Consider the following 27237-nt stretch of genomic DNA (forward strand, 5'->3'; position numbering starts at 1 on the left):
ACACAAGGGGGCTGCTGAAAAAGCTCCTGGTGAAGCTGAGGAGCCACAGGCTGTCGGCAGGGCCACGGGGGCCATGGGGCTGGTCTGTCGGGCTCCCAGGCAGTGTGTGCTGCCATGGCCTCACCCTCCTCACCGGGCATCACTGGGGAGGGCCATCCCAGCCGGGGACACGAAGCGGGGGTCTAGTACGTGAGCCAGTGTGGCAGCTTACACGACGGAGTAAGATGGTGTGTCCTGCCCCTTCATTTTTGCCGACTCGTATGAGACTCTGAGGATTCGGGGTTCAGAACTCCGGAGCTGTTAGATGTGGCGGTTCATGAAAAAAGTGCATCTCGGGTGCTTGTTTTAAAATAATTTTAAAATTTAAAAATGATAAAGACTATACATTTAGGGTTTTTTTGTTTTTTTTTGAGATGGGAGTTTTACTCTTGCTGCCCAGGCTGGAGTGCAATGACACGATCTTGGCTCACCGCAACCTCCGCCTCCCGGGTTCAAGCGATTCTCCTGCCTCAGCCTCCCGAGTAGCTGGGACTACAGGCATGCGCCACCATGCCCAGCTAATTTTCTATTTTTAGTAGAGACGGGGTTTCTCCATATTGGCCAGGCTGGTTCGAACTCCCAACCCCAAGTGATATGCCCACCTCAGCCACTGCGCCTGGCCAGGCTTTATTTAATGCAGAGTTGCACTGTTGCCCAGGGTGCAGTGGTGCGATCTCTGCTCACTGCAACCTCCACATCCCGAGTGCAGGTAATTATCTTGCCTCAGCCTCCTGAGTAGCTGGGATTACAGGCATGTACCACCGTGCCCAGCTGACTTTTGTATGTTTAGTACAGACAGGATTTCACCATACTGGCCAGGCGAATGGTCTTGAACTCCTGACCTCTAGTGGTCTGCCCACCGCGGCCTCTCCAAGTGCTGGCATTACAGGCATGAGCCACAGTGTGCAGCCTCTGTGTGCTTCTGACAGCCGCACTGGCCTGGCCCGGCAGCCTTCCTCTCTGGTGTCCTCCCTAAAGCCACATTCATCATTTCCTGCCACCTGGGGTGGCCGTGAACTGCAGCCCAACCCTGCCTGGCGCAGCTCTGAGAAATCAAGCCCTCTTGAGGAACAGGAGCCTGGGGGTCAGGTAACTAGCGCTACTTCCTTTCACAACAGACAAGGGTTGCTGACCCAGCTCTCCTTTCTCCCAGGCCAGGCAGGCACAGAACGTCCCCAGGGCCGTAGGATATGCACTTTGACGTACTCATCCATCTTTGTCATGTGTTCTACCCGACATGCCCACATTTGTCCCAGCCAGTCCTTTCTTTGTTCTGGAATAGCTGGGAATGTGGTTGGAAGGACTGGGAGCCAACTTGCCAGCTTCCACGGAGTGACTTCCAGCTGGCCTGTGGCTGGTGTGGCTCATGTGCACACAGCTGCTGTGGTCTTTCCCTCCCTGCATGGCACCTCCGGATGGTCACGGGGTCAGCCACGCTCCCAACAATGCAATACATGAAGAGGGGTTAGGGAGAGAGCTGGAGCATGCCTGGGAAGCTTCTTACAGCAAAGAGAGAGGAGCTGGCCAGGACTGTTCCCTGTGATCTCCTGGGGACAATTTCAGGCTATGGAGTGACCCTACGCACTGAATGAACCTGAGGTTGTTGAGGCACCTGGAAGGTTTGGGAGAGGAAGCTGCAGCCTCCATGCCACGGGCTCCTGGGTCAGCTGTGCTGCAGGACAGAGCCGGGCAGGGCTGGAAGGAGGCCTGCAGGACAGGGCCGGGCAGGGCTGGAAGGAGGGCTGCAGGACAGAGCCGGGCAGGGCTGGAAGGAGGGCTGCAGGACAGAGCCGGCAGGGCTGGAAGGAGGGCTGCCGGGGCCACAGCACAACCCTGACTTGGACTGTGTCCCATTCAAAGAGCTCACTCCTCTTCCAGAGGGCGCGGGGCTTCGTCTGAAGGGGGGATGCCTCAGACACTTAGAACGGTGACAGCAGTTGGTGGCTGAGCCAGGATATTACCGAGGACTAAACAAAGCACACACTTAACAAAACCGAGTTCACTGAACAGACTTGCACACACCCAGGCGCACCTTGTGCCTCCACCACCCACCTGAAACACACGGTAAGATGACTGAAGAAACAGTTTCTTTGAAAAACTTTTATTTCACGTAAAACAGACCCATCCCCTTGTGGGTCAGATGTTACCACCTTAAAAAAATTTTTTTTTACTCTCCTTTCTGTCCCACTGAAAAACTTCTTCTTTTGAAAGGGTTAAGAAGAGTCTATCATTGCTGGTCAGTATCTGTGGAGGATGGTCGCTGAGGGAAAGGCCCGAAGGCAGCATCTGACCGGCCTGGAAGCCCCCAGGGTGTGGCATCCCCAAGCCCAGGGGCGGGAGCGCCTCCTGCCTGCCCTCCAGGGAAGCTGCATGTGGACCTCCAGGGACTCAGCCTCCAGATTATTCAGCCTCGAGCCTGGGATTGTGTGTGTGTGATATATGTGTATCCCTCCTGCTTCCCTGACTTCAAGAGAAGACCGAACTCTCAGGAAGAAGACCTGCCTGGAGCTGCACGCATTCTCAGTTTGAAAACGCTTCATGCGGTAAGTCACCAGAGTACTAAAGCCAACTGCACACTAGTGGTTACAAAATGGGAGCTTTAAAAAAGTGCTCTACAAGAACCGACGTCCTCGCAGTCAGGAGCAGAAGGCTGGGTGATGCTGCGCAAGCCTGAGGCTCTATGGCGCCTCTGCGAAGGCTCGGGTCCGCTTTCTAGACTGCAGGCTGTCGTGTGTGCTGTGGAGGGTGCCAGGGTTAAGGCTGACGAAGACCAGAAGGTGACGCTGGGCTCTGCTGCTATATCAGGCCACTTACAGAGGATCCCTAGGCCACACTCCTTCGGAGCCACTGTGCAGACAGCTTCCCTGTGGGGAGGGTCAGCAGGAGCCACAAGGGCTGAGGGCGCCTCTGCTGGGGCGGGTCGGTTTTGTGGCATTCGAGAGGAGGGCTCCGGGAAGGACCACGCAGGCAGTGAAGGTCCTTCCCCACGTCCAATTTTATGGGAAGACTGGGTTTGAAGATGGAATCTTCTAGAACGCTCTTCTCTTCGTTTTTAAGTAAAGAGAAAAGGGAGACCTTTGCCTCATGTGAGAACAGGAGGTGGAAAAGTCAGAGCTGTGGTGGCCACTGGCAGCGCACCTCCTGGATGTGCACGGGAGAAAGACACAGCTTCTGGACAGAGGAGGAGACGGGCTCTCTGCTCCTTTGCAGTTGGGGATGAATGTTGAAGTTGAGGCACAGTGGTTCCCACGGAAAGCCCAAAGTCAGTGCGGCCCCTCGGCCTGCTGTCGCAGGATGCCCCGGGAGGCCACACCCCCAGCCCCTGCTGGCCCCAGCCCACGGGAGGCGCAGGCAGCTGCAGCGCCCCTTGCAGGTGGGACTGGCCCAGTGGCTCCTTCCTGGGCTATATGCTAACTGCTCTGATGGAGAAGCACCCCACCCCCGATTATCTCAGTGGCTTCATGCGCTGTACAGAGCCAGGCTGGGGTGGAACGGTTTGGCTGTAGGAGCTAGTGATTTGGGGCTCATCACCCTTTATGGCCCCCTGAAGATCTGGCACAAGGCAGGTGCCCGTCCGCCGCAGAAGGGAGGGCAGGATCGCTTATCTGCTCAAAAAAGGCCAGCCGACACCCCATCACCCACTGCAGCCCGGGCGTTTCCATCTGGGTGAATCTCAGGCTGGGCGGAGGGGATTCTCACCAGCCACATGATTCCACAGTCTCACCCTGAAACCTTCTTTAACGTACGTGTGGAGGGAGGTGATGCCCTGGCACCCACACTGAGAAAAGGATGGGTTCTGCAGAGCCAGGATTCCCATTGGGAGGGTGAGAGCAGTAGCTCTGCCATTGGCTTGGCCCAAAACAGAACGGAAACGCGCCCTCATCACACGAGCAGTCCAGATGGTCTAGCGCCAGGGTGAGGCAGGCACCGGGAGGAGGAGGGGACAGAAAGCTGTGAGCAGTACCCGTTCGGGGTCCTGGGAAGCTCCCTGATGCCAGCCGGGCCAGTGACATGAAGAGAAAGGCTAATAAATAGATGCACATGGTGAGCGCCGGGCAGCCCCGGGCCGGATTGCGCAGGATGCAGCAGATGCCGCTGTGGCTCCTGCACCCGGGAGCCAGGTGCTCAGTGTCTCTGGTAAATATACACAGATGAAGTGACTTCTTTTCAAGTATTAAAAAAATAAGTTAATTGACAGAAGGGATCCAAAGCGGCTGAGCGTCCTGCCAGGTTATCAGCTTCATTTCAATGTGCAAATGGGAAAAAAACGAGGAAAAGGTCATCTCTTCCCCGACATAAAGTGTGGAGCAGGGACAGTGCCTGTCTGCCAACTGGGCTCTTAGAATGTAGGGCCTCATCCCGTCCCCCAAGGTCAGCATTTTCCAGTGTCAGAATGGTTGTGAACTACAAGCAAAATGCAGCCACCCACAGGCCTCAGGCCACAGCCAGCCAGAGGCACCGGCATCTGGCCACTCAGGTTCCAGCATGGTGCTGGGCCGGGGAGCGGACCTCTCCTGCATCCTCCTAATCTGCATGATCAATTCCAGAGCCTGCACGCACCTCCATGTCTCCTGTGATGCTGGGGTAGGCATAGCTGGTGACCTCCCCATCCTGGGTCTCGGTCGCACCCTGCTCTTGTGGCGTATCATTTTCACTTCTTTGGTGGTGCTCCAGGAAGCAGGAAGAAGACAGTGCCCCTCCCATGCTGTGGCAGCAAGCTGTGGTTCTGATGGGAGCAGCTTCTCTCTCTTACCAAATGTGCCAGTGGCAGAAAGGGGCACAGCAGCGCGTCCTCGGAGCGTGCGGGGTCCCCTGCATCATGCCACACAGGCCGTACTCCTCCCCTGAGCAGGAGGTCCAGGTGGGCCTCCTTCCAGGAGGTGGAGCCGTCTCAGATAACCACCGTCACCTGGGGCTCCCCATCGCACACGGGACTCGGCCACTTTCCAAGCAGCACATGGCACTGAGCGAAAAACTCCAAGGAGTTTGCGGCTCCAGGTGGTTTGGAGGCCACTGACCGGCTAGGCGGATGCCAACAGCAAACAGAGCACTGGGTGGGAGCTCAGGACCAGTTCAGGCTGAAGCCCTTGGACAGCATGGCAGCCTCCAGGTCCTTGTCCTCCTCTCTCTCCCGGAGCCGCTGCTCCTCCAGCAGTGCCACCAGCGAGTCTCTCTGCTCCACCACCTCCAGCATCTCATTGAGAATCTGCTTCTCTTCTGACAGTTCCTCCTCAGTCTTAAGGTGATCTGGAAGGAGCAGAGGGTGAGGTGAGGGCCCAGGAGGTGGTGCCCACCCCGATGGTGCCCACCCCAGTCTCCACAGGTGCCTCAGTCCACTCACCTTCCACTGCCATGCGCTCCCGGAGCTCCTGCTGCAGTCGGCTCTGTCGGTCTTCCAGCTCCAGCTCCCGGGCACTGAGGAGGCAGGGCAGGTGAGAGAGAAGCCACAGTGATGGGGGACCACCCCTCACCCCCAAATCCAGAAGGACCTCCATGTCTGCTATGACAAGCATGGCGCCGATACCCGCTACCCACGGCCACTCACAAGATCATCAGCTCCGACTCGTAGCGCACCATGGCGTTCTTCTCCTGCACGAGCTTGAACCACTCCTGCATCAGCTTGGGGTCGTCCTTCTTGCCCATGCCTGCCGAAAAGAACGTTCGTGTCAGGCGCAGGGAGTGCTGCACCCACCCCGGCCCGCAGGAGTCACACGGGGCAAATGTGCAAAGAGGGCTGAGCAAGATGCTGCCGGAACTTCCACTCCCAAGCCAGGCCCAAGGTTTGCCTGCAGCCACGGGGCCCTGGCGACCGTCTCCCCGGGGACGGGGCCTGTGCTTCCCCGTGTCCTGCCATCCCTGCTCACCCGTCGGCGACCTCGCCAGCGGGGCCCCTGCCCTCCTTGGGGCTGGTCTCTACCTTCCTGCTCTGTGTGCTCTCTTGGGGTAACTTATGCTGCTTTCCCTCTCTTTTTCCCACTCAGTGTTTATGTGGCACCTGCTACGTACTAGGTATCCTTGGAGGAAACCAGTGTTGTAAACAAGGCCACTGTGAACCTGTCAACTGCACCCTGCCCTCCATTCAAGTCATGTTCATTTAACTCAGCTCTTTTCCAGCTACTGCACGTCTCCAGGGCCACCAGAATGGATGCCTTGTCATTTTGTTACCTCCTGACCAGGTAGAGAAGACAACACCCCTTCACTTGTGGCCTATCAAGCTTCCGGCCGCTCTCCCGCCAGGCCCTGCATGGTCGACGCAGCACATCCCAGGAGGGCCGCGTTTCTCACCAAGAGCAGAGAAACACTAGCAGCCTCCAGGGCCAGAAGGAGGTGCCACACCCTGGTCTGGGCCAATCCAATAGAATGCCTGTGGCTGCTGGCTGCCTGAACCAAAAGTGCCTGATACTAAACCACCCCCATAGGGCCTGACGGCTGGGCCTCACTGTGGCAGGAGGACAGAAGGAAGATGTCTCCGAGGGACCGAGCCACCCAAGGAGGGAGCAAGGCCTTTTCTCTGGAACACAGAGGCTCATAGCAAAAGTGCTGTCCTGCCTGAAATACATGCTGTGTCAGTGGCTCTTCAGTATTTTTGGATTACAAAACACTTTGAGAATCTCATAAAAGCTAGGGACTCTCTTCTAGAAAAGTGCTGATGCGTGCACAGCAAACACTTCGTGGAGAATTCCAGGCTGTTCCTGGGCTTCCTGCAGTCCATCCCTGGGCCTCAAGTACATCTTTGAGAGTCCGTTCCACTCTCTGTGGACATTCTAGCCTGGTTAACAAGCCCAGGAATGCGAGGCACATAGCCTGGGGTGGCCGGACGCAGCCCGAGTCCCCCTCACTGCTGGCTGCATGGTTCCACCTGCCTTTCTGGTACATGATTCACAGACTCTGCAGTAGGGTCTGCAGACACAAGCCAGTTAGTCTCTACCCAGTGGCCACACCAAGGAGGCAGAAATGCACCGTGTTCACACAAGCAGGGGTATCTGCACCGTGCCCCCGTGCACATGCAGCTCTGCTCCCAAGCGGGGTCCTGCCCCGAGCCCTGCTCTGAAGGACGGAAGCTCCCCGGCCTGTCCAGCCTGTGACTGTGGACTGCATGCCTGAGCCTGAGGGTCAGGGGACCAGCGCTCTCTTCACCCAATCCAATAGGCTCGGGTCCCCGCTTAGTTCCATGCATTGCTTCCGGAGCGTCTCTGCACAATGTGCCCACATGGCTGTGGAGGAGGGGCCCGAGGCATGCAAGCTGTCCAGTGCGCCCAGCTGTGGCGGCACCAGGGACTCTCTCCCGCTGCCCACCTCCCCGTCAAGACATAGAAAACACCACCAGAGACGTGCGAACACCACTCACTAGCTACAGAGAGTTTGCCCACAGCCGCCGGGCAGGGGGTGCTGTGCGTGGGAGTCAGGTGAGCGCCGCGGACGGCAGGTGACAGTTAGCAGGGTTAGTCATCACCACACCCCCCACATGCCTTTCAACGACAATCTTATCACCACAACAGACTTCAAATCAGACAAACTTAAAACACACACTCAGCAAGACACAAGGTAGAGAGGTTTGCCTTCAGTGGTTGTTCTGGAAAGGGACCCGAGGGCACTCGGGCAGACCTGTCTTCGTAAGGACAGTATTCCTTGACTCTGCCAACCAAATTGCTGTGCACAGGTGGGGCTCCTCACCTGCATCCCTGCCCCTCTAGCTGATGGATGTGAGACTTAGAGGCCCCAACCACGAAGGGCCGGGAGATGCTGCAGCCCCAAAGACCCAGACCTGGAGGCTCCCTGGCTTCACTCTGCACCCTGGTCCTCCCCTTGGACAGTCAAAGGGATACTGTACCATTAGAAACTGCCACAGACTCATGACATTTTGTGACAAGACTGTTGAGGGTCAGAGAGAGGGGGGGTAGGTGGGTGCTGGCTCGTGTCTGACTAGTGTTGCTGCGCCCCTCTGAGGCAGTAGGGGGGTGGCGAGGTTACGTTACCTTCCTGGACACAGCAAGGGCAGAAGGAGAGAGGTCTACGCCGTGGAGTCCCGCCACTGGGCTCAACTTCAAAAGGGACCAAACAAGGAAGAGGAGGAGGCGGAAAAAGACAAAAGGAGGGGAAGAGGAGCAGGAATTTGGAAGTGGAGAGGGACGGGGAGAAGGTAGAATAAAAACAAGCAGAGGACAAAAAGCATAAAAAGTGAGAAAGGACCAACAGGAGGAAAAGAAAAAATACAAGAAATGGAGAAGCAGAAACAAGGGAAGCAAAGTCTACAAATGAATTAAGTCCTTTTTTCAGCACAGAACTGAACAAGAGCAGACCCAGCTCTGGGCAGTGTCACAGAGAGGGCGAGGGGCTCAGAGCAGCAGCGTGGATTGCTCCAAGAGGGACGACGTGTGCCCTACATGATGGCAGACTCGGGCTGCCATCGCCCTCCTGCCTCAACTCCTTCCTGGGAGGGCAGTGGCATCTGGGTTGTCATATAGTGGCCTTTGGGGCCTTAGGCCCCTCCTCAAAGCCCCTGGACAGGTCTGCATGGCTCTGGGACAGACTGTATCGGATAAGTGGCCAACATGGCTTCCAGGCTTGCAGGTGACAACCTGGGGTCACGTCCCAGACCCACGTAGAATCCTCTAAGATGTCACCACAGGCATGTGCTTGAGGCAAAGCTGGCATTGACAAGTGTAGAGCAAGGAGGGGCCTCTGAGTCTGTGGGGACAGCACCCAATCCTGCAATGGGCTTTTGGGACTCCCGCATCTGTGCTGCTTCAAATTCTGAGCCAGGACAATTTTGGGGAAACGTACACACACAGAGGGGACTTCTACCTGTCCGTGTCACTGTCCCCTCTCTCCCCTAGGCATGGAGAGAGCCAACCACCCCCTTTCCTTCTGGCCCTTCCATGGCTGTGCAGGAACCCCATGCCACGGCTGTGGGCTATCACGCTCTGGACTGTGAAACCAAAGGGGTGAGCTGACAGGACACGCCAAAACTTAACAGGAGCGATGCTGGGAGGAGGCTGACGGGGCACCGGGAGACAGCGTGCAGAGACATCTCTAGATATGGGGTCTGATGGTTACTGAAGGACGAGGGAGAGGAGCTTGGCAAGGGACCATCACAGAACCACAGAGTACACACAGGGACGACAGAGCCCAGGAAGACACCGGGCCTCGGCCCGTGGGGAGGGCAGTGTGTGGTTTACAGAGAGAACAGGGTTGAAGAAATGACCTTGTTTGACTCAACAGAAGGTCAGCAAGACAAACGGCTGGCTCAGAGGCCGCTCAGCGGTGCAGCTGCACGAAGGCAGGTGTTCTGTCTCTGAGTCCTTCCAGTGTGTGCACAGTGCTTTGGGCACACTGACTCTGCACTGGGTACAACTTCAAAGCCAAAGCCAGGGACAGTGCGCATGCATGTCAAGTGCTGATTTTACCCACTGTGCTAAACACACACGGCATTGCCAGCCGACCGCATGGGCACACGAGGAGGGTTTCTTTCCTTACAATACGCTCTGCCTTGCAGCCCATCTACAGGCAACCTCAGCTTCAAAGTGTAGAGTCTGTGTTGAGGCTTGGAACAACTGGATGACTCCCATCAAATACGTCAGTGAACACACCCTGCCACCTCCTGGGACTGGTGTCACAGGTGAATAGGCCACGTTGTGGAGCGGAACAGCACCCATGTGATACACAACCGAAACACATCCAGAAGGAAGAGGCAGATGCCTGCACGGGCAGACAGTACCACACGTTTCTGCTTTCTGGACAGCACAAAACACAGCTTTCAGCTCTTTTTATGTCGGCCACGTCCTCATACGCCCTTCCCAATACAGAAGACAATATAACAGAATGCTGAGAACAGAAATTAGGAAATGAAATTAGAGAAAGCGGGCATCAGGTAAGGCAAGCATTTAAAGAAAGCAAAAAGGCTTCTAGCAAGAGGCAGGAGCGTGTGAGTGGCCAGTGCGCGCGCTGCGGGGTCTTCACCTCCGGACTTCCCCCTACGCTCCGCCGCTTCCACAACGAGCAATGCTACTTGTGTAATCAGAAAAAATGCCCAATCAATACAGTTTTAAAAATAAGAAGTGGAAGGGAAAGACCAATCCAACAAGGGGAGTTCCACCCAACTACAACCTGGCCTGAGCATGCTAGGGGCGGGGGTCTGGTTTTATAGTGAATTCTTTGCCTTTTAGGGAGATGTGAGAAATAGCAGATTTGGTTCACTGGTTCTAAGAACAAAGATGCTGTCAAGCTTATGGCAAATGGAAGTTTTCTGGTTTTTCTTAACGTCAGGGTAAGGGGTGCTATAATTTACCACTTCTCAAAGCACTCCTGTGTGCCCTGGGCGCCGGCTACCCCTCTGCAGCTCCTGAGCAGTGAGTGGGTCCTGGCTGGGGTGTCTGGAAGGCCCGCACGACCCTCCCTGGAGCACCCTGCTGCTGTCCCCAACACTTGCAGGCACACCTGCTCCATCTTTCCCTCTGAAGCTGCACTTCCTTTGGATGTGTGACACCTGGTGTGCAGGCAGTGCCTGTCACCAAATTTCAAACAGCAGCAGACCCCCACCAGGGAGTGAGGCCTGTCCAGAGCCAAGTGTGAGACAAGCATGGACAGCACCCTCTGGCTTTAAGGTGCCCTCGCTGCATCACCCATGCGATCCTCACCCGGCCCAGGTGTGGCTGCCAGGACGGGCACTTGCGTCCCCATTTCCAAATGAGGCTCAAAGGGGTGCGGTACAGCAGAGCCCGGAAAAGAAGCCAGATCCTCCTTCCCACCCTCAACTCAGAGCTTGTCCTCTCTAAGACCAACGCCGACTCTGGCAAATCTGACAAACAGTGGCGTCTCAGGCAGCTCAAAGGGCAGTCCCACAGACCCTGATGGGAATGTCGCACCTGGAAGGGAGGCCTGATGTCCCTTCCTGCCCCGTCTTCTGAAGAGGCCCTGAGAGGGAAAGCAGAGTCTGTTTTGTCTGTGCCTGGGGAAGACAGTGAAGGCAGGGCCCGAATCCATGCCTCGCCTTCCTAAGTCGGGGTGCCCCTCACGCTACCACCTGGCCCTTGGCACACCTGAACACCTCACTCCAGGCCCTGCCTCTCATGGGCTCAGGACCCCATCTGGGGTAGAACGGCTGACAGGGTGGGAGAAAAAGTGGCCAGTCGTAGGACAGGTCCCCCTCCTCTGTACGTGTCCTATATTCCCGCCTTCTCTCCACTTCCTCACAAAGGCCTTGGTCCAAGACTCTTCACCTTAGCACACTGCATCAAGAGGACACCCAGGTGGCTAGAAACACAAGCAAGCAGACAAGCTGGCACACCGAGCCTGGATGCCCATCTGAAAGGCAGGCAGGGCTAACTTCAGTCCTTCCGGTACTCAAAATCCCAGCAGCCCTGGTCCCGAGACCAGGGTGCAGAGGCTCGAGTGCCTTGCTCACGAGGATTAGTAAGGATATGATCAGAAAGCTCGGAGGGGTGGGGGCTCATGCCTGTGATCCCAGCACTTCGGGAGGCCAGAGCGAGAGAACGTCGGGAGCCCAGTAGTTCGAGACCAGCCTAGGCAATGTAGTGAGAACCTTGTCTCTACAACAATTAGCTGGGTGTGGTAGCCTGAGTATCTACAATCCCAGCTACTCCAGAGGCTAGGGTGGGAAGACTGCTCGAGCTCAGGAGGTCAAGGCTGCAGGGAGCCATGGTCGCACCACTGCACTCCAGCCTGGGTGAGCGAGACCTTAGCTCTACAAAATAAACAAATAAATAACAATAGCGCAGAGGGGCCAAGAGGCAAAGGCCCAACTCTGCTCACAGCCTGACGACCACCAGCAACAATCTGTGTGGTGGTGGGTGCTGGCGTCATGCTCTGCATTTCCAACCCAGTCGTTCAATGCTGCCTGGCTATGTTTAACCCGCTGGCTTCTACATTGCTGCTGACATCCGAAACAGAAATATACATGAACCACGGCCTGTGGTAAGGGCAATGCGGAAGACTGATAATTTATACCAGAAGCGCTTACTGCGCACCCAGAATGCACCAGCCACCAATGCTAACCACGTGGCCGCTAAAGCAGGCAGCAGAGGCGAGCACAGCCACAGCGGCGGGCAAGGTGGTAGGCCGTTCTCCAAGCTGAACAACTGGCCCTAGGGATCTGCCTCATCTCAGTATCCATCTTTACCCAGTAGACAGGCTCCCAGCTCCCCCTGGTTGGACAAAGGTGCTATCACCAAGGCTCAGAGCTGGGGAGGTCCCGACAGCAGTGCCCAGCAGACCCAAAGAGGGCCCATTTCAGAGATTTTGAGGGCCCAGAGGTACCAGCCTGGAATGCTGCATTTCCCCAGGGAACATGGGTTAGGTCCCGGAGTGTCACCAGACTAGTGCCATACACAGAGGTGTAATGAGGAAATCGGGCTTTTATGAGCCACCATTTACAACTGTACTTCCATGGAAAAATATGGAATTCCAGATAATCAGCTTGCAAGTGCCTTAGAACACCAGCCTTTCAAGAGTCCGGGGCAGCCCCACACGCTCGCTTCTGACATGCTGCTGTGTGTTTCACGCAGAGCTCTGCACAGCCCCAGAGTGAGTTCCTTCCCCTTTCAGCCACACTTCTGACATGCTGCTGTGTGTCTCACGCAGAGCTCTGCACAGCCCCGGAGTGAGTTCCTTCCCCTTTCAGCCACACTTCTGACATGCTGCTGTGTGTCTCACGCAGAGCTCTGCACAGCCCCAGAGTGAGTTCCTTCCCCTTTCAGCCACACTTCTGACATGCTGCAGTGAGAGAGATCACTTTTGGTTTTGACTTCCTGTTGGCCTCTGAGGATCACACTCCAAGGGGCTGGGGACAGGAAGGAGGCTTGCTTATTTCTCAGGCACATTTTGAGGCCCCCCTTTCCTGCCTCTCTGGGCAGCCCTGTGCAGCCCTTAGCTCACGGGTGGACTCATTTCTCACACTTGTTTTGGCAGTAATGCCACTGTATTTACCGGTAAATATACTACTAATAGAAATAATAACATAAATATTATAATACAAATAAGTAATATAAATATAGTGACGGGGCAATGGCTTTTTATCTAACTCCTGTCACAGACACCAGAGTTTTTGTCACCTTTTCCTAGGAAACACCAGGGGCATTGCCTGTCATGGCTATGCCCAACTGATCAGATAAAACTTGCAGAAAGCAGCTAGGAGTGCTGGCACACAACTGCAATGCCAGTACTTTGCGATGCAGAGATGGGTGGATAACTTGAGGTCAGGAGTTCGAGGCCAGGCTGGCCAACTTGGTAAAACCCCTTCTTTACTAAAAACACAAAATTAGCTGGGGGTGGTGGCCCGTGCCTATAATCCCAGCTACTCAGGAGGCTGAGGCAGGAGAATCGCTTGAATCTGGGAGGTGGCGGTTGCAGTGAGCCAAGATGCGCTCTAGCCTGGGTGACAGAGCCAGACTCTGTCTCAAAAACTTTCAGAAAGCAAAGTGCCCGGGGCTGGAATTCCCTGGTGGCTCAAATTATGGAATAGGGCCACTATAGATTTTCTGCTCTGCCTTGCTCAGGTTATGTAGCCTGGGAAGTGTGAGGTAAGACTGACCAAGTGTTTTGCTAAGGCACTTGGCTAGTCTGAGTCCCCAACCCAGGAACCCCATTTGGTGGGTACCACCAATGCCATGCTCCTGGCATGGGGCAGCCTCCGCACTGTAAGGCTGAGGTCCAGTCTAAAACTCTGGGCAATGACAAACACCGTGGCCCTGACAGGGGCCCCAGCTGGCTGGGTACAATACTGCAGACGTGTGAGCAGGCAGCATGACAGGGTGAGGCTGGCCCGGGGGGCCCAGTCTAGCATCCATGTGATCAGGTGGGGAGATGCCCGGCGCTACACAGACTTAGTGCAGAGATAAAGCTCCAGGTTGGGAGGAAAATTTAAGGCAAAAACCAAACAAATGCATGTAACAATTACAATCCAATACACACACACACACACAAATAAATGCATGTAAGAAATACACACACACACCCCCCCCAACAAATGCATGCAAGAAATACACACACACACCCCAAACAAATGCATGTAAGAATTACAATCTAATACACACACATACAACCAAATGCATGTAAGAAATACAATCTAATACACACACATAAACCAAACAAATGCATGTAAGAAATACAATCTAATACACACACACACAACCAAACAAATGCATGTAAGAATTACAATCCAATACACACACACACCACACACACACAACCAAATGCCTGTAAGAATTATAATCCAATACACACACACACCCCAAATGCATGTAAGAATTACAATCTAATACACACACACATACAAGCACAACCAAATGCATGTAATTACAATCCAATACACACACACACACACACACACAAACAAAATGCATGTAAGAATTACAATCCAATACACACACATGCACACGCACACAACCAAATGCATGTAAGAATTATAATCCAATACACACACACACACACAAATGCATGTAAGAATTACAATCCAATACACACACACACACACACACAAACAAAATGCATGTAAGAATTACAATCCAATACACACACACACAAACAAAATGCATGTAAGAATTACAATCCAATACACACACACACACACAAACAAAATGCATGTAAGAATTACAATCCAATACACACACACACAAACAAATGCATGTAAGAATTACAATCCAATACACACACACACACACAAATGCATGTAAGAATTACAATCCAATACACACACACACACACAAATGCATGTAAGAATTACAATCCAATACACACACATGCACACGCACACACAAACAAATGCATGTAAGAATTACAATCCAATACACACACACCACACGCACACGTGCACACACTGCAAAACCTCACAGGTTCCAAAGTTCCTAAGCAAAGCAGGGCTGATGGCGGACTAAGCAGGCAAACCAAGAATCTCCCAACAGGAAACCCAGAGAAGCAGGAAGAACAGGAAGACAGTAGCTCAGGCGGGCAAGGGGCAGGCGTCCTGCACTCCCATCTCACCACAGTGAAGCCACCCTCCAGTTCTCCGTGCTACATTTCTAAGCCTTCCCTGTTCTTTCAATTTCCCTTTAAGACATAAACATTAAGAGATGAGGTCCCCCAAAACTAGAAATCATGTGTATTTTCAATCCATTTTAGAAGAAATGTGGTTTTCTTCTAGATTTCCAGTCATCTGTCTTTTATAGTGCAATAAAGCAGGCTGGGCTGGGCCTGTTCAGGGTTCCAGGGAAGAGGGGAAGGGAGTGGCCACCTGGGGACCCTTCCTCTCTGGCCCAAGGGCTATTTTGAGTCTTTTTGATGATGTCTTTGGAAATCACAAGGTCCAGCCATGTGAGGAAGGGAAATTTCATTCTTTATACCCTGTCGCTGAAAACAGACTTTCACAGCCTTGAGATAGTTCACTGAGGGCCACTGAAAGAGGCTGCAGTGTGGCATGCAGACCACAGGGCACAGGGCAGAAGGTGGCATTCCCAGCACTCTGAGGGCTGCTTGCAGCTTTGCTCTGCCCACGGGGGAAATGAGACGGGAGTTGTGGTACAGAAATAGGGCTTTGGAGTGGCCTTTTGGGGATGCAAGTGCAGAGGAGTAACCGGGTTTGACGTTTCAGGCTCCAGATCTCAGTAGGGTGACTCTCCCTCCAATTAATGAACATTACCAAGTGCTCCAAGAATGAAACACTGGCAGAGACAGTAAAGGGAGTTACTTCTTGCATTGCTGTCATCCCTGCAGGGCATGGCGAGACCAGGACCTGAAGTCCACAAGAGATTCCCTGCAGAGGGGATGTCCCCTTCGAGCTTCCTTATTAGGGCAGCAGCAGCCCCCATGTGGTGAGCAGAACCCGAAAAGTCTTGAATTTACACAGTAGTCATGACGGGCTGGGAAATGGGAAGTGATGAGCTGACAAGCCCACTTTCAAAGGGTTACGAGTGGCAGTGGTGGGGCACTGTGTAATTCACAAGGCACACTGGGTTTCCTTTTTCTATTTCATTTCCCCCTGAAACTTCCAGACTTCCAAAAAGCTAGCAGCTGGAGACTGGGGACCCATAGAAGAAAGCAGCTCGCTGCCTCTTCTCACTCAAGCAAGGGGGGCAAAGAAAGCAGGAGGTGCCTGAACTGAGAGGGAAGGGTGGATATAACCCTCAAGAAATGTGCTCTGACAGATTCCTCCAAGAGATTCTGAATGTAATGAGAGACAGGGTCTGGCTCTGTTGCCCAGACTGGTTTGCAGTGGTACAACCACAGCTCACTGCAGCCTCAAACTGCTGGGCTCATGTGATCCTCCCACTTTAGCCTCCCTAGCACCTGGAACTGCCAGACACATGACATCATGCCCAGCTAATTAAAAAAAATCTCTTTATAGAGATGGGGTTTCACCATGTTGCCCAGGCTAGTTTCAAACTCCTGGGCTCAAATGGTACACCTGCCTTGGCCTCCCAAATTGCTGGGATAACAGGTGTGAATTTTTTCATACACTGGGATTTGCTTAGCATGGACATGGAACATGCCCAAGGTAGTGTTAGGAGGAGGCAGGAGGCATTAGATGGGAACAGGGTCTGTTAATTGGACTGTAAGCACCGGCCCTTCTGCAGCACCCATGGCCATGAGTGTGGCGGTCCCTGAACACACCAGAAGCCCTGGGATACCGAGGGAGTCTCCAAAGGGTGGGTCCATGGGGGTGTGGGAAAACACAGACAGCAACAGTCCCCCTTCCCAGGGAGGTGAGAGCCCTGCCTTGGATGTGGCCCTGACAGGTGGAATCACAGAACTATGACACTGGTATTTAAATGAATGGGCCAGGAAGTGACCCTCTTAAAAGAACAGGGTCAGGGTAAAACATGGGAGAATTATCTTTGCCACTCTGCTGTTTGAAGACCACCTCTAGGCATGGAGCCTCCACGGGGAGATCAAGAGGGCAGACTACCAGACCAAAGGACACAGGAACAGGGAGGAGGAGCCAGAGTCCCCAGCATTCCCCTCGCCGCAATGGCAGCGGCCCAAAGCTTAGGCGTGAGACTCAGGTGTCAGCCATTCCTCTGAACTAATACAAACGGCAAGACGCCAAACACACCACAACCCCTAAGCTAGTGGTTCTCCCGCTCTAGAGGGCACTGGAACCTGCTGGAAAGTCTGTTACGGCAGATAACCAGGTCTCACCCTAGTTTCTGATTCTGTAGGTCTGGGGCTGTGCCTCTCTAACAGGTTCCCAGGTGATGCTGGTGTCGGCCTAGGGACCACACTTTGAGAACTGTGGCCTTGGGCTTTTCGTGTCTTCATTGAAAAGAAGTACAAAGTGAGCTCCGGGACAGAGCAAGGAGGGAGGGACGTTGTTACCAACACCTGTCAGCCTGGCTTTGGGTTTGGTGAATCTGGGCAGGAATCACAACAGAGAAGCCTCTCCGTTGTGCTCAGCGCTTCGGGGAGACAATGAGAGCACACCTTAATGGAAATGGTGGGGGCTGAGGTCTTGGCATCTTTGCTTAACTGTGGCAGGCAGTGAGCTCCCTAGCAGACATGATTCCTACGAGCAGTCAAAGTTGTGTTGCAGCATATGTATTTAGGGGACCAGGATGCAGAGGCAAGGCTGGTGGAGTGGGGAGGGCAAAGTTTTATTATAAAAAATTAAAATGGCCCCAGGCAGAAAAGCTAGGTCAGATCTTCCTCTGGAGCATGAGGGGGCAGTGGGGAGATCAGCATGCTGCTCTGATTTGAGCTGGAAAAGGGTCTGTGCTTTTGCCATGTGGTTATGGGGTTGATTTCTCCTTGTCTCTGTGAGCAGGGACTGGGGAGTGTGGGTGGAGAAAGGGTGTCAGCGGGGTTAGTGTCAGCACAGACGCTGCCATACATACCACCTAGATGCAAGTCGATGAGGTCACTGTAATAAGACTCTCCCCAATAGTCTACAACAAGGAATCGGTGAAGAGAGAGTTATTCCATCAGGTAACCTCCTGTCCCCCCACACCCAAAGCAATCAATGACATGGAGCATAAGAACACAGACAGAGCGAGGCGGCAGAGGACAGCTGGAAAGCATGCGTGCCTAAATGCATCACATACCGCATGTCCACACATGCCTATCTGCGAACTACATGGCTGTGGGAGGAGGGAGCAACTAAAATCCACTGCGGGCGGTCGACAGTCATGAGCAACGCGATCCCGCTTATGCCGCGGGTCAGCCGGGACAGAGGGTTTGGCCTTGCTGGGAACTCCCACCCCTGGGACTGACCTTCTCTAAGATTTAACAGAGCAGGGTTGGCCTGCTTGTCAGCTGCTGAGACTGGGAGCCCCAGGCTGAGGGCTGGAGGCAGAGGGCAAACGCCCAACAGAAGCTCTGCAATTCTTAGGGTTCACGCAGCCAGAACTCTCCCAGGAATTCCTACGAGCCCACTGCTGACTGTCTCAAAGGTCTCGCAGACCCACTTTTCCAAATGGGTTTGAGAGGAAGGGGTTTCTGTTTTAAGGCTTAGGTGCCCAAATTCAGTCAGCCTTCTTAAAAACAGGTCACGAGCAGAGAATTATGTGGAGTTCTTCCTGGGCGCTTGCCCGAAGGCTCCTGGGAGGTCTGCAGGCCCAGGGCAGGCCGGGCCTGGTAGTCCCATGGCTGTCTGGCGAGAGCGTGGCACCATTTTCATGCCTGAGGTGCAGACTGGGTGCTGCTGAGGCTGGGCTTAATCGGGGGTCATCTCCCCAGAATCACAGAGCTGAGAGTCTGGGCTTGAGCGGGGGTCTTCTCCCCAGAATCACAGAGCTGAGAGTCTGGGCTTGAGCAGGGGTCTTCTCCCCAGAATTGCAGAGATGAGAGTCTGGGCTTGAGCAGGGGTCTTCTCCCCAGAATCACAGAGCTGAGAGTCTGGGCTTGAGCAGGGGTCTTCTCCCCAGAATTGCAGAGATGAGAGTCTGGGCTTGAGCGGGGGTCTTCTCCCCAGAATCACAAAGCTGAGAGTCTGGGCTTGAGCGGGGGTCTTCTCCCCAGAATTGCAGAGATGAGAGGCTGGGCTTGAGTGGGGAGTCATCTCCCCAGAATCGCAGAGTCGATAGGCCAGGCTTGAGTGGGGGTCATCTCCCCAGAATCACAGACACAGGGAGCTCAGCAGTCAGCTGCCAAGGTGTTGCCCTTTCTCCAAGCCCTGCATTCTGAATGCAGATCTGCAGCACCTCCGGTCCCAACCGACGGCCTCCCCTTGAGAATGACACACCAGACAGCGGTAGAATGCAGTCCTGCCCCAGCTTTTCAATGCATGCTCAAGGCTGAGCCAGCGTTTGTAACAAAAAGGCTTCCCAGGTGCCCAGGACTGGAAATCATCTGTCATGGCCTGGCCCTATAAAGGTGCTGAAACTTGTGGCCTGGCCATTCGTTGTCATACCTTAGACAAACGGAGAACAGGATGACAGGTCCATGCCAGATCCCTTCTCTGGAAGGCAGCTTATCATATGAAGTCTGATGTCCTCAGACAGCAGTGGGAGCTTGAGACCACCAAGGGTGGCAGGTTACTACAGTCCCCAGGGAAGGGCGGACTGCCATGGTGCAAAGACTCTGGATGATTACCATGCTCTGCTGTTACTGCCTTCTGCAGGGCTCAGCCAGGCGTCCTAGGGAGGGACTAAGGGGAGGGACAGGACGCAGAAGCAGGAGAGAAGGCAGTGGCAGCACCACACTTGGGCTTCACAGACGGCATCGGCCAAGGAGGGGCAGCGCCACGGGGAACTGACGTGAGACCAGCCTTGGGAGGGATGTGTTCTCGTGAGAGAAGGAAAATAATATATTTGGCAATTCTTATATTCTTAGAGTGGGAACCATAATTCCTGAAAATTCCTGAGAATTTCTCAAATGCATCACAAGGAAATGTCCCGGCAGAGCTACAAAGGCCCATTTTGAACATCGGAACAGAAACATCTTTGTATAGAGATATTTTGGCGAAGACTCATCTAAAGGAGGGAGTTTGGACTAGGACAGAGGTTTTCGAGCTTCTGTGGAACCCTGTTTCTTCAAAAGCCATGCCAAGGGGTCTCCCAAATTCCTGATGTACAAATACTTGTAGCTCTTTTGTTTTCTTTGAGATGGAATTTCGTTCTTGTCACCCAGGCTGGAGTGCAGTGTCACGATCTTGGCTCACTGCAACTTCTACCTCCCGGGTTCAAGCAATTCTCCTGCCTCAGCCTCCTGAGTAGCTGGGATTACAGGCGCGCACCACCACACCCGGCTAACGTTTCTGTATCTTTAGTAGACACGGGGTCTCTCCATGTTGGTCATGCTGGTCTCAAACTCCCGATCTTAGGTGATCTGCCTGGCTTGGCCTCCTAAAGTGTTGGGATTACAGGCGTGAGGCACTGCGTATGGCCACTTGTAGCTGTTTTAAGAGAACTTATTAAAATAAGACATGCCACTTTCAAATGTTTCATATGTCAACTTTTCACCCACTGGAGACCATCAACCCAATAATTTGTGCTGCTGGGTGAGCATGATTTTGTGGGGCCGTCAGGATCAAGTTTCTGCCTCTCTTTGTGTAAGTGGCTGAACTCCCTGTAGATGTTAGTGAAGAGGACACTTTATTTATCTGTGTATATAAATTGTGGCCTGCAGGCACAAGTGCTCACACGCCAGTGTTCGGGTCCACCTGGGTGAGCTGCAGCTCAGGGACACACGTGTGTCTGTCGGCGAGGTCCTTTAGTTAGGGAAACATGCTTTGCTGCCGTCTGACAGCGAAGGTGGGGTTTTGTTTACTCTGGGAGCCTCTTGTTGGAGATGTGTCTTTCGTGAGGAACAGGAGCTGCTGTTATATTGGCTATGATTCAACTGTGAGAAAGCTCTTGCCTCATTTTAAACTTCTAGTCTCTACATTTAAAATGCAGATAATTCCGATATTTCCAAGCGAGGTGTTCAGTTATTTAAACTTGAACTTATAATCTTGTAAAAAGGGTTCTTCTCCTAAAAAAGAAGTTTGAAAGCCACAGACTTGGATGGCATTTGAGTTGCATATGATTAAGGAAATGGGATTATCTACCGACTAGAAGAAGGAATTCTGGCAGAATTGCGTGCCAATCTTCAATGGCATATGATCTTCTGGCCCTTTGGCAGCTTGAATAACAGGGCCCGTCACAGAGGCGACGAAGTGTTGTTTTACACTCAGACTTCAAGGAGGCCACGGGCGCTCACGTGCTTATGGGAACCACCAACCTGAACGGCACCACCACCTCGAGGCTGTGAGTGAGGAGGGCAGGGCACGGTCTTCTTCCTGGAGGTCTTAACGCACAGAATGTGGCCGCACACACCGCTGAGTAATTTTGCCTGTGTGTTGGTACCTATCCACTGCTTTCCATCTCGGCAGAAGCGATTTGTGGAGAAGTGCGAGGAGAAATGAAGACGAGCCTAGGCTCTCTCCCGATCTCTTCCGCAAGAAGAGGAAAAGCACAAGGGCAGGGCCCTGTGGGCCTGGATGCAGACGCACACAGGTGGGCTGGGGCCAACTCCATCTGAGCTCAGGCTTGACTGAGGAGGCCGAATCAGAGTGCGCCGAGCAGGGTAGGGAAGCAGGGCACCGCAGGCTCGCTGGGAAGCCTCGGGCCCTCTTAGGCAAACCCGAATCTCCTTGCCGTGCTTGTCTCACCGCAACTCATCCCAGTCTTCTCGGCCCGCTGGATGCTAAGTGCTTCAAGTTTTGCATTTCTTTCGGCAGCCTGGGCTTTAGCATTAAGTCCAGCATCAGGTGATCCCAAACCAAGAGCATCCACAGCTTCCCCTTTCTTCCTAACCCATCTCTCTGCCTGAAGGTCCTCGCAGAGTAGACCGATAAGCTGCAATTTCTAGGCCTTAAAGGGCCTGGGAAAGGAGACCTACTTGCACGCCCAACTCCCTCACTCCCCACCGCACCAACTTCAGTCCTACAGGCTACAGGAACTCATCTTGACACCAGGCACTTCCTGTGAGCCCAGGGGTCTTTGAGCAAGATTAGATGGCAGCAGCAGGCCCTGCTCCTGGCTGCCTCCTCCCAGTTCTTCTGTTTCACAGAGCACCTGCCTGTCAGCAGAGGCATGCTGCTCCCCTCTGCCACACTAGAGTGAGGAAGTAAGAGGACACTGCTCTTCTTCATCCCAGCTCATAATTTGAAGCTGGACCTGCAGGCTATAAAGAGATGGAAGTTTCCCCATCCAGAGGCTCGACGAAGACTTGTGGGTGCTTGAGAAGGCAGAGTGGTCACTGCACCCCCGGGCTGGCCCTGCAGCTTCAAGGTCCTGAACCAACAGGGCTTCCTGGGCTGTGGGGCCAGAGACGCCTCAGGAACTGCCTTGCATTCTCCGTGCCCAACCGTGCTGAGTGCAGCCCCGCAGGTTCCCTGGGTGGAACGGCAGACGTGAGCACACCACACCCTCCGGTGCTTCCCTGCTAGGAGCAGCAGTCACAAGCACAGGGCCCTGCCAGCCACTCCCTGGGGTCTGATCCATGTTGGCTAATCACATGCCCCGAGCCTCTCCAGTCCTGCCCTGAGTGACCAGCCTTCAGCAAACACAGAGCCTGGGTGCCCTCTGGAAATACGTGCGTGCCAAGAGCGGCCACATGCTCTCTCACCAGCAGTGGTGAGGGCTCTGTGGGCAGGAGGGGCCCAGGGAACTAACGACAGGAGGGAACCCATGGGGTGCAGGCTGGTGACCTGCCCAGTGCAGTTCTGTGATGGTTCCTTGCGGTTCAGTCTCCCTCACTCCCAGTTACTCCCTTCTAGAGTAAATGTGGGGCAGAAAGGAAGAGGGGGGAGCCAGCGCTCGCCATCAACATGCCAGGGACTGAGTTTCACTCTATGGGAAACAGCAGCCCACAGGGGCTGTGGAGCAGGATGGGCCTGGGGCTGTCTCAGACAAGTATTTTCTTTTGCTTAACAGGAAGCCCCAAATCTCAGTGATGAAGGGCTCCAGAAAATCCTGCTGGAAAAGGAGCTGAATTCCAGGTGAGGTGAAGCAAAACTAGCCTACCATGGTGGGAGGGAGGGAGGGAGGCTTCCTCCAGGAGCAGAGCTTAGGAGGGAGCCCAGCAGTACCTGCTTCGCCCCGGAGCGCCTTCTCCACGGCCACGCCCCTTTCCTCCAGCCGCCGCTGCCTCTCCTCCACCTGCTGCAGCTGCCGCTGGATGATCTGTGACAGACAGCACAGCCTGAGCACCCGGCCCTCCAGCCCAGCTTCAGGAGGACACACAACTGCACACCAACATGAGGGAAATGAAGGAGTCACCACTCTGATCTGTGGGCAGAGCGCTCAGGGTATGGTGTGGAGACCATCTGCACCAGGACCCCTAGCTTACGTAGGCGCTAGGCTCTGGGCCTTGCTAGCTGGCACCAAAGAGGGCGGACATGGCTCAGGTAGCGACCACCCTCCCAGGAGTGGTGCAAGGACAGGAAGTGAATGTAAACTGCTGCAGGAGGGGCCCGAGTGCCAGAACCTCAGACTGTTCTCACGCCAAGACTGCTGGACTGCTGGATGGGGTTCCTCAACAGCGCAGTGGAAATCCCATCTTTACAGTAAGAAATTAAGAGAGGCCAGGCATGGTGGCTCACGCCTATAATCCCAGCACTTTGGGAGGCCAAGGTGGTTGGATTACCTGACGTCAGGAATTTCCGAGACCAGCCTGACCAACACGGTGAAACCCCATTTCTACTAAAAATATAAAAATTAGCCGGGTGTGGTGGCGGGTGCCTGTAATTCCAGCTACACCGGAGGCTGAGGCAGGAGAACTGCCTGAACCCAGGAGGCAGAGGTTGCACTGAGCCGAGATCACTCTACTGCACTCCAGATTGGGATACAGAGCAAGACTCCATCTTAAAAAAAAAAAAAAAACAACAACAACTCTATGATGGTCTAGATTTCATGGTCTGTGCAGCCTGAAGACAAGCCGAGGATGTGAGGAGCGCTCTGACGTCTTCCCACAGAAATCCCAGGCCTATCAGAGGCTAAAGAGCCATGAATGGACTCCGGGCACCAGCTCTGACTCTGACATGGGGGACAGCCAAGGCCCCTGCTGGCCTGCCACCCACCCCTATCTCAGACCTCCATGCACCTGACTGAGGAAATTTCTCTTGTTCTTTCCAGCCAAGAACCTACAGAGGAGGAACTGAACAGTCCTCACAATTGAACGAGGCGACTCGCCATGATTCTTCTACAAGGAATTGTGGAAGCCCAAAGCAGCGCTCTTCCCCCCGCCTCCGCTTTTTTTTTTTGAGACAGAGTCTTGCTCTGTCACCCAGTATAGAGTGCAGTGGCGCGATCTCAGCTCATGCAACCTCTGCCTCCCGGTTCAAGCGATTCTCATGCCTCAGCCACCCGAGTAGCTGGGACTACAGGCGCCCGCCACCACGTCCAGCTAATTTTTTTTTTTTTTTTTTTAGTAGAGATGGGGTTTTGCCTTGTTGGCCAGGCTGGGCCAGGCTGGTCTTGAACTCCCGACCTCAAGTGATCCATCTGCCTCAGCCTCCTGAAGTGCTGGGATTACAGCACTTTGGTGACACCATGTTCAGCCTGCTCTTCCCTTTGGACAGACAGCTCCACCAAGGCAGGGCCTCTGTGGCTGCATCAGCTGAAGGTGACCTGGATGGCAGGGGGCCAGTCTACCTCTGCTTTGCTCTGCACTGCGCTTAGTGTGGCAGGGCGCAGCTGGGTGGAGATGAAGGTGTTGCCCAAGCCTCCCATGCATGTGCCCTGATCCCAGCCTCCCTGGCTGTACCTGGGCTCGATGCAGCCTCTTAAGCTCCTCCTGCTTGGCCTGTCTCCGAGCTGCCTTCTGCACACGCCGGGTCAGCTTGGCGTTCAGTTCCTCCTCTGTGTAGGTTCTTGGCTGGAGAGAACAAGAGAAATTTCCTCAGTCAGGTGCATGGAGGTCTGAGATAGGGGCGGGTGGCAGGCCAGCAGGGGCCTTGGAGAGGGCTGTCCCCCATGTCAGAGTCAGAGCTGGTGCCCGGGCTGAGACAAGCCATCCTCTGTAGGGAGAGTGCTGGCAGGATGGGCGGTGCTGACAGGCAGAGGGCATGAGTCTGCAGAGTCCCCAGCCTGCAGCAGCCCTCAGTGCCATGGGCACACCTACGATCCACAGGGTGAGACACCTCCCCACCTCTGCACGGGGTACAGGAGGCTGAGTGGGGACTGACTGTTAGGCACTTAAAACAATAAAGGGACACACACTCCTTTATCACTGAGATCACCTGTTTCCTGAATAAGGACGTCTGGTCTTTTTAAGACTTTGTGGGATTAAAAACATTGGTAGGCTGTTTCACCGCTTCCTGCTTCTAGGAGGCTTACAGGGGAAGGAAAGAGGGAAATTAGCATCTTTTTATTTTCCTGTTTGGTATCAAAGGCCACTTTCTTCAGAAGAGCAGTATCCATGAGTCTTCTAAGAAATGACAACAAGTAGAGAAAACAGGAATGCTTCTCTTTTAAGTCAAGTACAGTTTGAAGAAGGAATTGTGGACGTGAACCTGGACCAACTCTGGGGTCTGCAGAGGTACCCGTGGGCCGCTGTGAAGAAGAGAGGCAGTGGCCTGGCCAGGGAGAGAGGCAGTGGCCTGGCCGGGGCAGTTACGCCCAGTGCCATCAAGAACGGAGGTGGCAACGGCCCAATCCAGTGCAAATCCACAGACTGGACAGCCACAGCCCCTGCCCACATAGGTGCCAAGGGTTCAAGGGAGCATCAGAGGCTTTGAAAAAACCCTGGGCAACCAGAGGGGCAAAGGTTAGGGAATCTGCCTTTATTCCTAAGGCCTTCTTTTTGCCTCTAAGAAAATGAAACAAGGAGACTATAGAAAAGTTTTTCAGAGAGGGTCTCATTGTCACCCAGGCTGCAGTACAGTGGTGTGATCACAGCTCACCGTAGCTTCAAACTCTTGGACTCCAGTGATCCTCCTGCCTCAGGCTCCCAAGTAGTCAGGACAGCAGGTGTGTGCCACCTCCCCCGGATGATTTAACAATGTTTTTTCTAAAGACAGGATCTCGTTATATTGCCCAAGCTGGTCTTAAACTCCTGGGCTTAAGTGATCCTCCCACATCAGCCTCCCCAAATGCTGGCATTACAGGTGTGAGCCACCACACCTGGCCAACCAGGAAACTTTTATAGACTTCAAAGAAGACAAACGTGACTTGGGCTCATAATCTTCACTCAAAGAGCTCAAATGACAGAGGGTCCCTGAACAGGCAGTCCCTAAGGGTCATCAGTGGTGTGCACCTTGCTGATCAGAGCTGAGGGCTGCACCTCTCTGGGGTGCCCCCGCCCCACAAGGGCAGGTCTGTCCTGACCCGGGGAACCTGGAGCAAAATGACCACATGCACTCTGGCCGGTGAGGGGCAGGCATCTCCTCCTTCCCATCATGAGGAGGCTAACGGAAGTGCTGCTGCCAGTGTGCCACAGCCCATGCGCATACAAACACAGTTAGTGAGGGTGAGACTGGAGGGCCGGGGCCGGCGCTGGGCGGTTAATCGCAGACATGCATGCAACAGTGACCAGCTGACGCCAACGAGACACTACCTTTGATGCATATGATCTCCTGAATGCCAAGGCGTGTGGTACATAAATCGACTTTTAAGGGGATGGCATCAGAAAACAAAACAGAATAGTAATAATAATAATGATTAACAAATTATAAATTGAGAACACAGAAATGGAACAAAATAAGTTAGAAGTTTAAAACAACACACAAGACTTAAAACACAATGTGATTATTTTTCACACAGTCACACAGGACTGCCTAGAGGAATCTGGGTGTGAAGATCCTAGTGGTGGCATCTGGGCGACGTGGTTTTAAATACGGCCGGGTTCACTCTTTCACTGGGAAGAGGCAGCTTCTTCCTCACCACTCCTAAAACCCTCATCTCAATGTCCTATGTGTAAAGTCAAAGCCGTTAAAACACGTGATTCTTGATCCTTTTCTCCTTGAGTGACCCCAGGTGTTTATGGAAATTCAGCCCACTTCTTCCTGCCGAATGCTCCTGGGTAGGAGAAGGGGGTGCGGGAAAGGAGGGGGTCCTGCTCTCAGAGACAGACAGACACAGCAAACTGGGAACGAAACCATCTCTCCTGAAAGGATCTCCGCTGGCAGTGTTCCTGTGTGCCACCCAGCTGCCATTTCTTGATTGTGCCCGGAAAAAGGAGGTGAACTAGCATCAGTAACTGTTCACGAAAAGCACACTGGGAACCTCTTCTCATTCCAACGCACCTTGCACAGAGCCACTTGGAGGG

The 27237-nt window shown here is 53.9% G+C and overlaps 1 protein-coding gene across 48 annotated transcripts in view; it reads right to left on the bottom strand.

The window, feature by feature from the left end:
* Positions 1-2124: 2124 nt before the first annotated feature.
* The window catches only part of MICAL3 (microtubule associated monooxygenase, calponin and LIM domain containing 3), a 223105-nt gene continuing 197992 nt past the window's right edge, over positions 2125-27237 (bottom strand). For 20 of the 48 annotated variants that reach the window (XM_078343060.1, XM_035281233.3, XM_035281829.3 and 17 more), the window contains 8 exons: positions 26527-26577; positions 24736-24846; positions 23060-23153; positions 17883-17933; positions 8016-8081; positions 5585-5684; positions 5381-5454; positions 2125-5286 (listed from right to left, as the gene is read on the bottom strand). In XM_078343060.1, coding sequence (XP_078199186.1) covers positions 5102-5286; positions 5381-5454; positions 5585-5684; positions 8016-8081; positions 17883-17933; positions 23060-23153; positions 24736-24846; positions 26527-26577 — 732 coding nt within the window. In that variant the 3' untranslated portion in view covers positions 2125-5101. Of the gene's footprint in view, positions 5287-5380; positions 5455-5584; positions 5685-8015; positions 8082-17882; positions 17934-18258; positions 22364-23059; positions 23154-24735; positions 24847-26526; positions 26578-27237 lie in introns of those variants that run through there. The other 28 variants (XM_078343180.1, XM_078343173.1, XM_035282717.3 and 25 more) reach the window with 8 other exon arrangements.

The sequence above is a fragment of the Callithrix jacchus genome, chromosome 1 (assembly GCF_049354715.1).
Source record: "Callithrix jacchus isolate 240 chromosome 1, calJac240_pri, whole genome shotgun sequence".
Lineage (NCBI taxonomy): Eukaryota > Metazoa > Chordata > Mammalia > Primates > Cebidae > Callithrix > Callithrix jacchus.